The sequence below is a fragment of the Megalops cyprinoides genome, chromosome 6 (genome assembly GCF_013368585.1).
Source record: "Megalops cyprinoides isolate fMegCyp1 chromosome 6, fMegCyp1.pri, whole genome shotgun sequence".
NCBI lineage: Eukaryota > Metazoa > Chordata > Actinopteri > Elopiformes > Megalopidae > Megalops > Megalops cyprinoides.
In genome coordinates this window covers 25958232-25972560 of record NC_050588.1, presented here as the reverse complement: position 1 = coordinate 25972560, position 14329 = coordinate 25958232, and the positions used below count along the sequence as shown (strand labels likewise).

Here is a 14329-nt window from a genome sequence, read left to right as displayed (position 1 = left end):
CTTTCTAAAGATGTACTACTGTAAGCCACATGGTAAATCTCCCTCCTCCTGTCATCAGTGGGAGATGTCCACTTTATCTCCTTCACCCTTGACATCCCTTGACAATTTTTTCTTTTTTTGGTTGTGTTATTTCAATTTGAAAAATTGAAGGATGACTCAGAATCACACTGTCTCCAGGTATAACTCTTGAGAATGAGATCTCCAAAATCAGGTCACTCTTACATCTGAAGTTGATCTGAGAAAACAACTGGATGCAACCAATTTTGCAAATCATCCTGTTCAATTCCATCAAAAAACATGTTTTATTTTTACTAGTAATATTTGTATCCTATTTATACAAGAATATTACTGTTATCCATTAAGAGGAATAAAACAGAACAGCAAGGCTCATCTTTTCCAAACTTGCTTTTGAGTGAAGGCTTTTTAGTTGTACTTCTGGGGAGCTGCAGAGCTGGAAGCTGTGCATGGTGATTTGGGGAAGCAGCCAGCTTTGACTGACAGCGCGTAGGTTCCTTGTGCTGTGAGATAAGCTTTTTTTTCCACACAAAGCTGCTGGTAAGTAAGCAAAAGTGTTGGTACTGCGAGTGACAAATTTTCTTGCTCGTAGAGAATTTTTTAAATTGCCATGAATACCTTACACAGATACGTACTGCATGTGAATAATGGGCAGCCCAAGAGAAAGCATTACTGTCTTTGTCAGCCTTTGTTTTCTGTAATGTATATTTCCTTCAGTTGAATCAATAGGGGAGATGAATAATATTCATCACTATATTGAAATTCCCCCTGAATTTTCCTTGGCAATAATCATCTAAATAATTAAGAAACAGGATACAAAAATTCAAAATTAAAAAAAGTAATATTCAGTTGGAGAGACTAAACAGCTCTGAAAAATCTTGAGTTCTAAAAAGTGTTACAAAATGTATACACATTTGTATGTAGCAGTGGCTGAAAACCAAACTGGTGAGATGAGTTGACAGGCCTTTAGACATCTAAACACTCCTTTGTACAAACAGACTTCTAATATTATTTTCTGCTCTTTCTAAGTGAATTTGTTCATTTTCAATATACTCCACAAGGTTTCTAAGAAACTAAAAAAGAATGTGGCTTACAAAGCAACAATGACAAAAACACATTTCTAACAAAGCTTTAAACTGAGAAGAAGGTGTTTTTGTCTGCAACACACTTTGCGACCAACAGAGATCAAGCTATTCTTTTATTCTGTTTTGAAGAGTACTAAGGTATGCTCTCTGGGGAGCTGAGTTCACATTTCAGATCCGTTCACATTGCAACTCTGTAAAAGTTATAAATGCATCTGACATACTTACATGAGGGAATGTTCACTGAATATAGTATTGTTCAAATCTACATTTTGAAGGGTAAGACTTGCAGCACCACAAAAGGCTGTCACAAAACATGCTGAACCGTTAATTAATACAAACAATCTTTGCATGTGAAAATGAACACCTCCCAATAGGAGGGTGTTGAGGTGTAATGCTCAACCACCTGACACAAAACAAGAGAAGAATGTAAAAACCCCCAACAAAAGCTGGTAGAGGAGACTACACAACTCCCAAACAGAGCTGGTACAGGAGCTGGTGATGCATAAACGGCCAAAAGGGGCCGATGTGTGAGAATGTATTAACACCTAAAAAGAAGCTTCTGGGGGAGAATATATTAACTCTATGAAAGAAGCTTTTGGACAAAAATGTATCAACCCCCAAAGAAGCTGGTGGAGAGAAATATATCAACCTTCAAAAGGAGCTGGTGGCGGAAAACAGCTGGGCCCACAGCAGTTTCTTCTGTGTGCATAACCTGTTGTTTTGTAAGAGAAGCTTCAATTTGAATCCCTATCAGAGATGAGTGAGAAGACTAGCTTGGACCCCAAAGGAACTGGTGGAGGAGGGTGGTTACCAGTGGTAACCTCTCTGGTGAATGACAAGCAGATGGGCACAGACATAAACACCAGGGCCTCAGGAGCCAGAGTAGACAAGCCCAGACTCGCTGGCAGGCCAAGGCCTTAGGGGAGAAAGAAAAATGACCCTGGGCTAGGGAGAGGGAGCGCAGGCGACACAACATATACGATAGGGCTTCAAAGAACTGAGAAATCACGTTACAAACATGGATGCATGAACAGTCAGCAGGATAGTCACAGCAGCTCATCCCTCATCTTACTGTACCACCTTGAGCTGAAAACCAGCTTCCCGGCTAAGCTTTTATGTGAGTTACATAAAAACCTCACTCTCTTCCAGATATACACTTCTATGTGAAATCACTGGTAGTTTTGCCATGCATCAAAACACACTTTATAAAACATTTCACACAGTAAACCAAAATAAGAGAAGCAGGCTTTCTGGTCATTGTCCTACCTCCAGAGTGAGGTGGTGGTCCACACAGCAGCACCACTCCTTGTCCTTCACGAACCAACACTGAGCTTCTTCTGTGTGTCTTGAAGTTTTCCAAGACTGTGACAACACAGGAGGCAGGGCAAACATCAGCACTCTGTTAACTGCATCTTAAAACACAGCAAAACCTTGTGAAACCAGCATTTCTGCATGAGGTACAGTGCATCAGCAAAATAAAAAAAATCATAAACAGTACTTGAGGACCGAAGTACTTGAAATAGAATGAGGACTCGAGTATCAAAAATGCTGCTCAATTGCTGAAAGCATGCTAATTAAATAGGTCTGCAAATAAAGGCTGACTTCATTGCAACTGTCCATTTAGATAAACATATATTGCTAAAAACTGGTTGTATAAAGACAGACAATAACACGCTTCAGTAAGAGGCGGCACTTCTGGGTCCATTACAATTTTTATGAATGAAAAGTTCTGAAATATCTTTGGCCTGAAACCACACCAGTGCTTTCTTTCAGTGAGAAGCTTGAGCGTGGTGTACCTGCATTGAAAAGAAACATATATACAACATTTTTGATTAAAAAAAAAACACAGAAATAATTTTGCAGTAATGAGTGAGATTTAAAATGGAAAGCTGGCATACGGTGCTACCTAACCACCATCCTGATGTGCCAACTCATTTAACTGAAGCATGCAGACAAACCATTTGACCTACCAACAGACGGAGGAAAGCTGCATTTGCAAGGTTGCCAAGTCTCACGCATTCACCATGACACTAATGCTCTGTGACCGTGAAAACCGGGTAAAACAAAGTGTGACTGTCACAGTAAGTGCATAAGATCTGGCAACCCTACATTTGCTAGCATAGTCACTGATGTGCGTCTGCTTATTTGAAGGAAACCAATGAGCTGCTCGCTACAATGATGTTAAAGATATGCTACTACATACTGCTATTACGTCTGTAGTGTTTATGTTTCTCTCTCCAGTTTATTTGGATTATGGCCTTCAGATGAGTGAGGTGATATTCCTTCTCCTCATAGCATACAGAAAACCTGTAAAAACAGTTTTCGGATATTTAGAGCAGGCTGAACTTCCTGTTCCCGGCGTCACTCACAGTTCCCAGGCCACAGAGCACAGTACATTATTACATGAATATACTCAGATATTATGTGATGTATCACTTATTTGTTTCATTTTTCCTTGTTGTTATAATTCTCTTACGTTAGGAATAAACCCCCTATTGCACTTCAGTCTTTATTATAATATCAGCACAGTGTTTGTGGATATGCCTGCTCACAGGGATCTCTACAACCTAACTCCTGCAAAGGAGGTGCTCCTATATTGCATTAGCATGTTTTCAATTTACATTATTAGTAATTTTCATTCCTTATGGCCAATTTTTGTTCAGATAGCCATATTTGGATTTTAATAAAACAAAGAATATGCAAGTTTAACTTATGTAGTGACCAATTTAAAGTCATAACCTGACTCAAGTTGAAAAATACTGACTGTGCTGTCATGATTGTATTACATCACTTACTAGCAGTAGTTGGAACTAGCATTTATTTTGTTACACTATGGGGACCTGTTTTGAGATGTATCAATGTTAAGATGATTTTGACAAGCTTCCTTGGTAAAAGGCATCACTTTACATATGTCAACTAGGTTTCACCATTTTTAGTTTTGATTTTATTGCGAAAGAAAGTGTCAAACTAGATTTTAGGATAGGTATTGGTTTAAAATGTAACATCAAACAGCAGATGTTTGTCACCTTACAAACTTTTCAGATATTTTTGATACACCTGAAATTGTGATATTCCATGGTAAAACCTTTTTGTATTTTTATTTTTTTCTAGTTTGAATTTTATTTAATGCATTTAAACAAATAAAAGCAGCCAGTAATACTCTAAGCAGCAATTGAATGAAGCATAATGATTGGGTGTTAAAGAATACAGCAATATCATTACAATATCATCTTGTAGACCTTCTGAGTAGTTATAACACATTTTTGATACAGTAACGTTTTTGGCAATGTTTTCTTAGAACTCATTTGTTAATGCAGAGTACCTGAGCACCTGAATTCTGATCCATACTAACAACTTAGAAAATCAGAAAAAAGGACATTCATTATGACCTGTTTTTTAAAGCAGACACACAAAATTATCAAAATTATGCCTTCAGACAGCCAAGCACACTATTCTTCTTTAAGGCATTAAATAAGATATAATTTTGAATCATGCTTCACACATACATTTTAATCATCCCTTCATCAATACAGGTTCTTTCACAAGCTCTCTCTGAGGGAACGTGTGGTATTATTGGATAAAAGCGGACAGATTTCTGTTTGTGTTCTTTGTGTTTGTTTTTTCCTCTCAGTGAGAGATGTGGGAAGGGTTTCCCAGAGGATGACCAAGTTGCGGAACTGTCATTGAAAACAACAGAGGCAAATGTAAAGGCAGCTTTGTTTCTGAAAGAAAAAGGTTCATTACACACTTCATTATATATTCCACGCCAGTGAGACAGCTAATCTTGTCTCAAAAAAACATCTTCCCAGGAAATCACTGATTCTGAATGTAAAACCTGGGGGAAACAGCAGTGGAGATAATTCTGATAATAGAATATAATGACTAATCCCATGTCCCCGTGGAGACAAATCGTTGGTATGATCACAACTACTGCTACAGGATAATATTTTCAGGAAGATTTTTTTTTCCTGCTTATCGAGAACCAATCGAAAATGTTTCATGTGAAATGTGAAATATTTTAAAATATTGATTTTCATTCATTAATAATTACAAAATCTGTATTCAATTGCATCCATAAAAGATTAAGCGAATCAAGGATAATATTTAACATCTTCAAAACTGGCAATTGATAAAAGACCAAACCTGAATTTTACTTTGTTTAATGGCAGAACTCTGGCAATCAGTAGCTATATCCTGAAGCCCACCTCAGTTTAAACAAGGATCCACTTGTGGCACATGGTGATTAAGTTCTGTCTGGATGCAATGAAATCAGTTTCTTCTGCCACAACAGATAAAATCATTACTTTTTTAAATAATTGACACAATTCTGTGTGATTACGATAAGGTGGCCATATTGGCCTGTACATGCAATTGTGAAAAGTGATGAGACAGAAATCAGAGAACGTTCCTGCTGTCTGAACCCCTTCCAATGTGCAGAAAGCGTTTTGTTAAGTGTAAGTCACACATGAATGACTTTAATGGCTCCAGCAGTTATCAGGCTTTCTTTGTGTTTTATTCATCACTTTCACCAGCGAAAGCATTACAAAGCAATTCCGAAATGGTTTAGAAACTAAAATTACCTTTTTATTGAAACTAATTTATGTTTGACAATTGATGGGAAACAATAACAAGATGGAACGGCTTCCCATATTCCCCCTGCTATTGTTGAGCTGTGGATTCCTGTAAAGGTAATTTTGAATATGCAATAGACTCTTCAAGGATGAGCATTCAAAAGAGTCTCACATGGGAAAGGAATAAATGCATTCCAATGGGGAACTTCTCAAAGCCCTTTTTGAGCCAAAAACTGGTGTTTGGATGAGAAATAATGGCATTCCTTTGATATGAAAAGACTGGGGATGCAAACAGATAAATTAGTTTTGAGTAGAAGCTGCAGCAAGTATGTACCTTGTTTAGAAAAAAAAAAGTGAAGCCAAAATAACAGCGAAAGGACTGAGCCTGGAATCCCTCTCATCTTTCTTGATGTTTCCTCAAAGGAAACACAGAGATTAGTTTTGTTGTTTTGCAATATAACCGTTAGGAATGATGGCTGTCATAAAACCACAAAGAAAAATGTTTTTAGTATAGAGTGCTCTTTTGTTCCATTCGGTCAGTAACATTTTTTTTTTATTATGGGCCAGATATATGAACACAACAGGATAGCATGAGAACAATCAAGAATGCTATTGATTTTACCACAGAGATTCAAGTGTCACACTGAAAAAAAGAACCGATAATATCTGTAAAAGGATGATATCATGCATTTCAAATGCACGTGTTGTACCAGTTCGATTAATTAACCTTAATTAACCTTGCTCTGTAACACTCCCCATACTGTTATGTCACCTCAAGCAGCGGTGCGGGAATAAAGCCTTTCTTCCAGTGCAAATCAATGGTAAATCTCCAGCATGGCAGCAGCCACCTCGTTTTGAAACAAGATTGCTGATTAGTTCTGCTTCAGGAATGGATTTAAATGGAAAATTACTAGGCTCACTGATTTATGAAGAGTACTATAAGGTCAGCTAATAAATGTCATATTGGCTATGGGACAAGTCTATTAAGAGGCTGGCTTTAATTATTTCGTAAAACATAAATCTCCTTTTAACCCTGCAATACACTTTTGCTAATAGTAATTTTAAACTATTTAGCCCTATTAGGAAAAAAGTGATTCAGCAATTGAGAGTCAGTTTATGTGCATATACCTCAGTGATGAAACCTCATCTCTGAGGATTGCTAACACAAAATTGTAAAAAGGCTGAGGCTTAGGCCCTGTAGGACTTGTATTAATGCCATCTTGGGGAATTCAAAGTGCACATGTGTGCGCACACACACACACACACACACACACACACAAAACATACATACAACCATGCACACAAAGATCAAAGACTCTAAGAGCAAAATTTTACATAAATGACGCCTGTTCTGATCACAAAATCAATCAAATGCACCATAATGTAAAGAAGTTGCAGCTTTCTTCTATTTTTATTTTGTGTTTGATTCTTATAATATTCATGAAGTAACTGCAGGTGTTGGGAGATACTTTTTAGTTTTCAGTCACCCAATAACATACAAAATAAATGGGTGACAGTGAGCTGAAATTACACAGACTCTCACAGAGTGTATTAGCTATTTCATGCCCCCCCATCGTACAAAGCACAGAACTGAGTGGGTTTGTCTCTGCCTGATGCTTCCTGTGGAGTGGTCTGGAGCGTTCTGGAAGTCATTTCGATCACAATACGGTTTGAATCAATGACTTGCAAATGTTCTGAGCATGTGGGCTCTCGGGTGAGCGCAGTCCCGAGTCTAGTGGGTCCAATCTTGCAACAGTGGAATGGCAACAAAGAGTTCTGAGTGGTATCGCACCCCACTTTCATCTGAATGGAGAACAGAATATCAGATAAAAGCCAGGGAGAAGCCAGAGCATTGTGTGCCTGGAGAACAAAGTGGACAAAAGCATTGGACATCTAAGGTGCTGAATTAATTAAAAAAGAAGGTATTTTAGAATCATTTTGGGTTCCTGTGCTAGAGATAAAAGCAGCAGCAGCTTCAAGTAAGGACAATGGGCCCACTTCAGCCAGAAAGCAGGGGAAACTCCCCAAGCCCCTTTTTGATAGCCCATGTGTTCATAAAGTCATGGGACATATCTTGCCAGAGACTACAGACAAAACCCAAATAGAACAAAACAACCTATATGTCAAAAAAAAACTATACTCCTCAAAGTCCTACTATATAAAAACAATATTTCAGAAAAAAAAGCAGATATACACACGTGAAAGGGTCAGTAGGATGCTTTCAAGACCTGGACACAGGTGTGACAATATGCTCTTTTTTAATAAGACGTAACAATGGAATCTTTACAAAATGACACTGCACAAACAACAGCACAGACAGGATGAGATTGGTGTTTTACTATCCCAATTCCAATGCTGACACAAGAAAGGATACATTGAAAGCGTCAGAAAACACACATGTGTAAATATGTTTGATAGCTACATCCATTTGGTTCTGGTTCAGACTGAACTGTTTAAATTCAAATTTCTTCAATGTTTTTTTGTCAGTAACACATTGTAAGAGTTTAGAAAGAATTAATCAACACAAACAAATGAAATTAAAATAAAAACAAAATCTCCTGAACAAACAGCAAATTCCAAGCCTGCTGTGGTGAGGCTAATCTAGCTAAGGTGTTCTGGAAACTTATCTTGATAGTCTGTTGCTACCTGCACTCTATCTTGCAGGCTTTATGCTTGTCTAATGTGTAATAACTCTTATCAAAGCAACATTGGTAAATGGTCTTTTACTGTGACTGTGATTTGCAATTTAGAGATTATATGTCCTTAACACTTCGCTTGTGCTGGTTCCAAGCATTTCAAAATCAAATAAAGAAACAAAGTAACAAAAAAATAAAAAATAAATAAAATGCAGTTCTTGGTATTACCAGGAGTTTCTTGTTGTCAAGTCTTACAAATCATGATTATTACTTTAACCACGTTATAAGCACTAATACATCATACTCAGTTTCATGTTTATAGCCTTAAGTAGCCAAAATAGCAAAATATTAGATTCATTAGTTTAGCTGCTGTTGCTGTTTATTCTGGAAAATGATGGTTCCCACTATCATCTGCTAAGGCCCAAATTCAATCTGATTGCAATTTACTTTGTGCTTGACTTTAAGTAGTGATCTTATGCAACTGCTATGCTTTTCTCAACATTTACAACACTATACAAAAATGCCAAAATAAAAAACAGTAAAAAATTTCATAAAGGGCCACATGAAACGGCATATTAATTCTAGCAAGAGTTGATTAAATGTGATGTTCTACCCATTACCATCCATTATGATATATGAGACCATGATATCCATCATAATAAATACAAGGCATAATCATCTAAATAGGATATATCTCTACTTAGTGATCCAGGTTCACCTGAGTGCACCATCAATGCTGCAACACTGATGTTTTAAATGTCACTGCACATGATAATAGCAAAGAAAAACAGAGAAATGTTTGACTTGATCCATCCACTAATTTTAACCATCATTATATTCTTGGGGTTCATGTGGCAGGTCAGTGAAGACTGAGATTAAAAACAACCAATAAACTTTACTGCAGGATAAAAAATCTTTAAAGACTGTGTTATCAGCAGTGACAAATACTGCATCAGGTTAGGTCATGCTAACATGCAGACAGAGTAAAGCTGGGTTAGTACAAAGTAGAGCTGCCAGATGCTGGCATACTACTAGAACTCATTTCTCTTTGGTGTAAACATTGAGTGAGTGTACATGTCCATTCACAGTACAATTAACAGTAGCTACTGAGATAAGTGTCCTGGAGGTCCATCTCTCTTTTTGCAACAGAGGATGTGCACATTTCATTCCAGACAGACAAACTCCACTGTTTTCTGCTCTCAAGTAAGTAGTCAATAACTTAATAGTAAACGCACTGCCTTGTGGTCACTTACTGAAATTATTTACCTAGCTCGGCTTCATAATATATTTAGCTATTTATGAATATCACTGAATATCATTTATCAAAGCAATCATTTTGGTTTCTCAGTTATATCATCTTAAAAGAAGTAACCTTCAAGCTGTCTTATTTAACTCTAAGTGAATAAGTCAATAGACTTGCTTTAGCTATCTACTTGAAGGGATGATGCTACATGGTGTTTCCATAGTTGTAGTTATTAAGCTGCAGTTATGATTACAGTTGTCTAATGTCTGTTCCAAATCCGTCTGCATCTTAAAGACAGATACTTATTAATATATCTGCACTACCTTTGCCTGTGTTAGTTTCTTTGAAAATTCTGACAACACTTTCTGACTGACTTCTACTTTTGCCAACACCAAGTTTGAAATAAATGTACAGGTTGACACATAGCTTTGATGTTCACTGTCTGTCCTGTTAATTTTTAAGAGCTGTTTGCATGCAGATGCATTTTTACTATACTTTCTATGTCATGCATTTAATATTGCAATTTTGATTTTTTTTTTTTTTTACAGAAAACATAACGATAATTATGACAAAAACATGTGGATGCCAGTAGCTTATTTTTTATTTAATTTTTTTCAAAATGGGTTTTTTACCTATAAATGAGTGGCCTAAGCCAGAGTCAAATACTCATTCATATCTCATCACATATACCTTGTAGGTACTATGCAAATGCCAGCAGCTCCCTTTCTAATGGGCAGCGAACATTAAAAAGATGGGAGACACTGCCTTAAGCTATTCCATTTCTGTAGGACAGTGCTTTGTAGAATCAGTGTTTTAAAATGTGCCCTGGCTAATTACTCCTCTAACTTGGTGCTTATTACTTCCACTCAAGAGAGGGTAGGGCCATGGCCTCTTTTGTACCATGCCCCATTACATCACACCATTCTGTGAACTGAACACTGGATTCAATCAAGATCACATGTGTTCAGAAAAATGCCTTTCAATCAAAAATACAAAAAAAAAATCAATATTTATCAGCCACTGGGTTATGACACATTGACCTATGGATAAAATTAAGATCAACGTGCCAATTCATATTGAAGGAAAAAGCCATTTGATTGAAACAGACCATCAATAGGTTTAGAATAAAAGTTACCCTTGGTGTGACTTGGCAGTTTTAACTGATTCCAGGGGTAAGTCAACAAAACCTTAGAACCAATGAACTTAAAAATTAACAGTTAACTTCAGATTAAAACTATTTATTTATTTATAATCAGCAGAATGAAATGAAGCACTGCCGGTTAAGTCATTAAAAGAGAAAATGAAATGTAATGCCATAGGGAGAACGTGAGTAGTCTGGCTAATTTTGCCTGATGAAAAGATCAGCTCAGACCAAACGTGATGGAAGAGAAAATCATTCACTAGTACATTAGGAGAAATTTACTTCAACAAAAGATATATACATGCTTCAGCAAGTACAGCTATCAGCTATATACACTTCATTAGCCTCAGACATACAGCATACATTGGTGGCATTTGAGCAAGAAACACAACAGCTGCAGAGGAACAGCTGGAGTTCCTGTTTTATTTTGTCTTATTTGTCCTGTATTGTGGGGTTCCTAGGGTAGGTGGAGCGGAACTTACGTGATTGCCTTGTGTGTCTCTATTTGAACAGGAAAACCTATGGAGTTCCACATAAATTTGGAAGAAACTTAGCGAAACGATCAAAAAACCTTATTCACGACAAACCTTATTTGTCAGTTCAGGGGCTGAACTGACAAAATATTTAAGAATTAACTGACAGATCTATACAAAGTCTGGCACTCGTCATTCACAAATTATTCTAAGAAAAAAGTCAATGCGGCAATTTAATACTATTTGTACCAAAAAGCAATTGCAAATACATAAGCAACAATAACCAAAAATCGTTCTTATAGCATTAATACACATTGATTTATCCCAGAAGACCAGGGCAGGTGGTCAGACTATCCAAACAATATTTAAAAATGTAACTGATTTACATTACTGATGCAAATTCCAATTCAGTCAATTCAAGAAATAATTTGAAATTCAATTCATGATTCAAAAATGCCCATAATTTTCTGTGAAGACTTTTTGAACTGACTGAATTAAAATGGAATTGACATCAACTCCTGTGTTAATGTTGCATGTATACGCAGGACAGTCAAAATCATTCTTCACAGATAGCAGGGATTTTTTTAAATTGCTGTGTATTTTAGGACACATCATAAGTGTGTAAACACATACAAATATATGATACTGCATATGGAGTGTAAATGTAGATCTGAGCAAAGAAGCCTACTTAAGTGAACATTACAGTAGATAAGACAACAGCTTAAAAAGAATGGCTTATTGTGGAATTCGCAATTAAGCTTTTCAGGCGCCAGTGTGGTCTACATGTAGATCCAGTAAGGTTATCCTGCCCTGACAAGATCACCTTCTCTTTGATCCATCAAAGATACTGTAGTAACAACAGATTCCATGTTTTGTATGTTTTCATTTTCTTTCACTCATTTGCAGTGGCATTTGCAGTGTGGCATAGATCATTATAAGAATTGCATAAATAAAATTTAATTGAAAGGGGAGATTCAAAACAGAGGGTCTGAAATTATTACCCAGCAGCCTGAAAATGTGCATTAGATTTTCAGTTTGGCAGGTTAAAGTTGCAGGGTCACTAGCTACCCTGGCAGGTGTTTTTTGCATAAAATAAATAAATTAATCAAAAATAATCATGGCCTACTATGTTAGTCAGAGGACCCTCATAAAAAGCAAAATGTCAAAATACACACCCCCTTTCTGTCCAGTTCTTACTGTCTTAAATTATTTTTTGGTCATCTCTTTACAATGTCTGGTTGTCCTAAATGAGCTATGTTTAACAACACAATGCAACTTCTTCTACCTTGGGAAGATTCCACTTGCTCCACTTGCTCTGACAACTAACTAGCTAGTTGTGGTATGAGACCCTTTACCCTTTACTGTCTCTGTCATGTAGCATAATGTAATAGCTGGTTCTCCTATGAGTTTTAAAAAGTGCAAACACTATCTACTCTGAGTGAACAAATGGCAGGCAAGCGAAGACCATGTTGATCACTCACATGGCTGTGTGAGTAAGTTTTATTCCAACTTCATCAATTCTTTACATAATTAAAAAAATGTCTGTGTGGCTAGTTAACTAGCTAGCCAGTAGAAGTGGCAAATATTACTCTGGTTTAGCTCTCAGCTTTAGCTGTATCATTATTTTGCTGGCTAGCTGTTTTAGCTAACTATATATGATGACTGTGTGCCTTTCAGTATCCAGTTAAAATGGATCGTAATTTTTTAAAATTTAGCAGCCACCTTGGTTGGTGGAACATAAAGTTAATTTCGGACCCTGAACACACCAATTTTTAGTGAAAATAATGCTGTGACACTATGATATATTTTGGTGTGAAGTAGATGTTTACCTGCATGGTATAATAAATGCTTGATGGGGGCACTGTGCTCTATACACACACCATCTGCCTTTTTATAGCAACTGTGAAAATATCCTTCACCTTTTCACTATCATATAATCTCCTCAATAAAGAGATGCACAACATTTTACAGGTACTTAAATCACATACACTCCTTATGTGTCATACACTTCTTTGAACTTGCACCTCCTAATTTACAAAAATAAAAAAGAAAAGCCAAATATAGCCACAAATGAGGAAAAAAAAAACAGCCTGGCAACTCCACAGCCTAGAAGATATGAAGGGACACCCCCCCACACTCTTTCATGCGCTATACACTATGTGTATTTGTTAACGTCAACTATGATGTCTTTGCAGTAGGCCAGGTAAGAGTCATGATGAACCCATCGCAAAGTCAGCAGCCCCCTATCCATCAGCAGTCCATGCCTCAGACAGCATACAGACACAAGTCCTCATTCACAAGAGCATCATTCATCACAAGCATTGACTCTGCAGTAAGAGCAGGGTTATGAGATGATCTGGATATCAGCCATCATCTGGGATAACCCTTAGAGTCCGCCGTCACATTCTGTTCCTTGTACAGCACATCTGAGATATATTCTTCCCACACAAAAATAAATACCTTCATCACAGACCAAGCTCTAACAGCATTAGTACGTTAAAAGGTCATATGGAAGACAAAATTAATTGCGCTTCATTATTAGTTTTCACTCAGATGAAGGTCATATGAAAAAGAAGGTGAATGGTAAAGGCTAAAAAATAACCTTAAAAATGGTAATATCTTAAGCTCATCTGTGACTGATCAATCAAATCTGACATACAATTAAAGGTAAACAGGTTCTACAAGTTTTTTTGTGTTTTTTCTGAAACATGCCAACATGCCATAGGAGATTAAGCTTCTGTAACATTAAACATAATATAGCATGATGCTAGTTGTGCTATAGTTTAACCAGCTTTCAGTGCAAAATTCAACACCAAATATCTCAGCCTGTATATAAATATATATATACATACACACACACACACACACACACATGTTTCAGACTGAAGATATGATCTTCACAACCAATGTCACTCTTACATTCTGAAGACTTACTTTTCATAACTGGATTGTGGGAATGACAATTATGGCATATTCATCATACAACAATGCATTCTACAGTATGTGGCAGTTATTCATACTTAAAAGGCATCTAATGACTGGGATTGTAAGGCAGCACAATTCAGTCATCTCTATTCAGAAGAAATGAAAAAAATGTAAAATCTCACCACTGGACATTAAAAACAATCTACCCTCATTCTTTCACTTATTTTTCATTATCCTGAA

At 36.7% G+C, this 14329-nt stretch overlaps 1 protein-coding gene across 5 annotated transcripts in view; it reads right to left on the bottom strand.

The window, feature by feature from the left end:
- cntn4 (contactin 4) overlaps positions 1–14329 on the bottom strand; it is a 140282-nt gene that overhangs the window by 70191 nt on the left and 55762 nt on the right. For all 5 annotated transcript variants that reach the window (XM_036531204.1, XM_036531206.1, XM_036531205.1 and 2 more), the window contains one exon: positions 2367–2462. In XM_036531204.1, coding sequence (XP_036387097.1) covers positions 2367–2462 — 96 coding nt within the window. The remainder of the gene's footprint in view (positions 1–2366; positions 2463–14329) is intronic.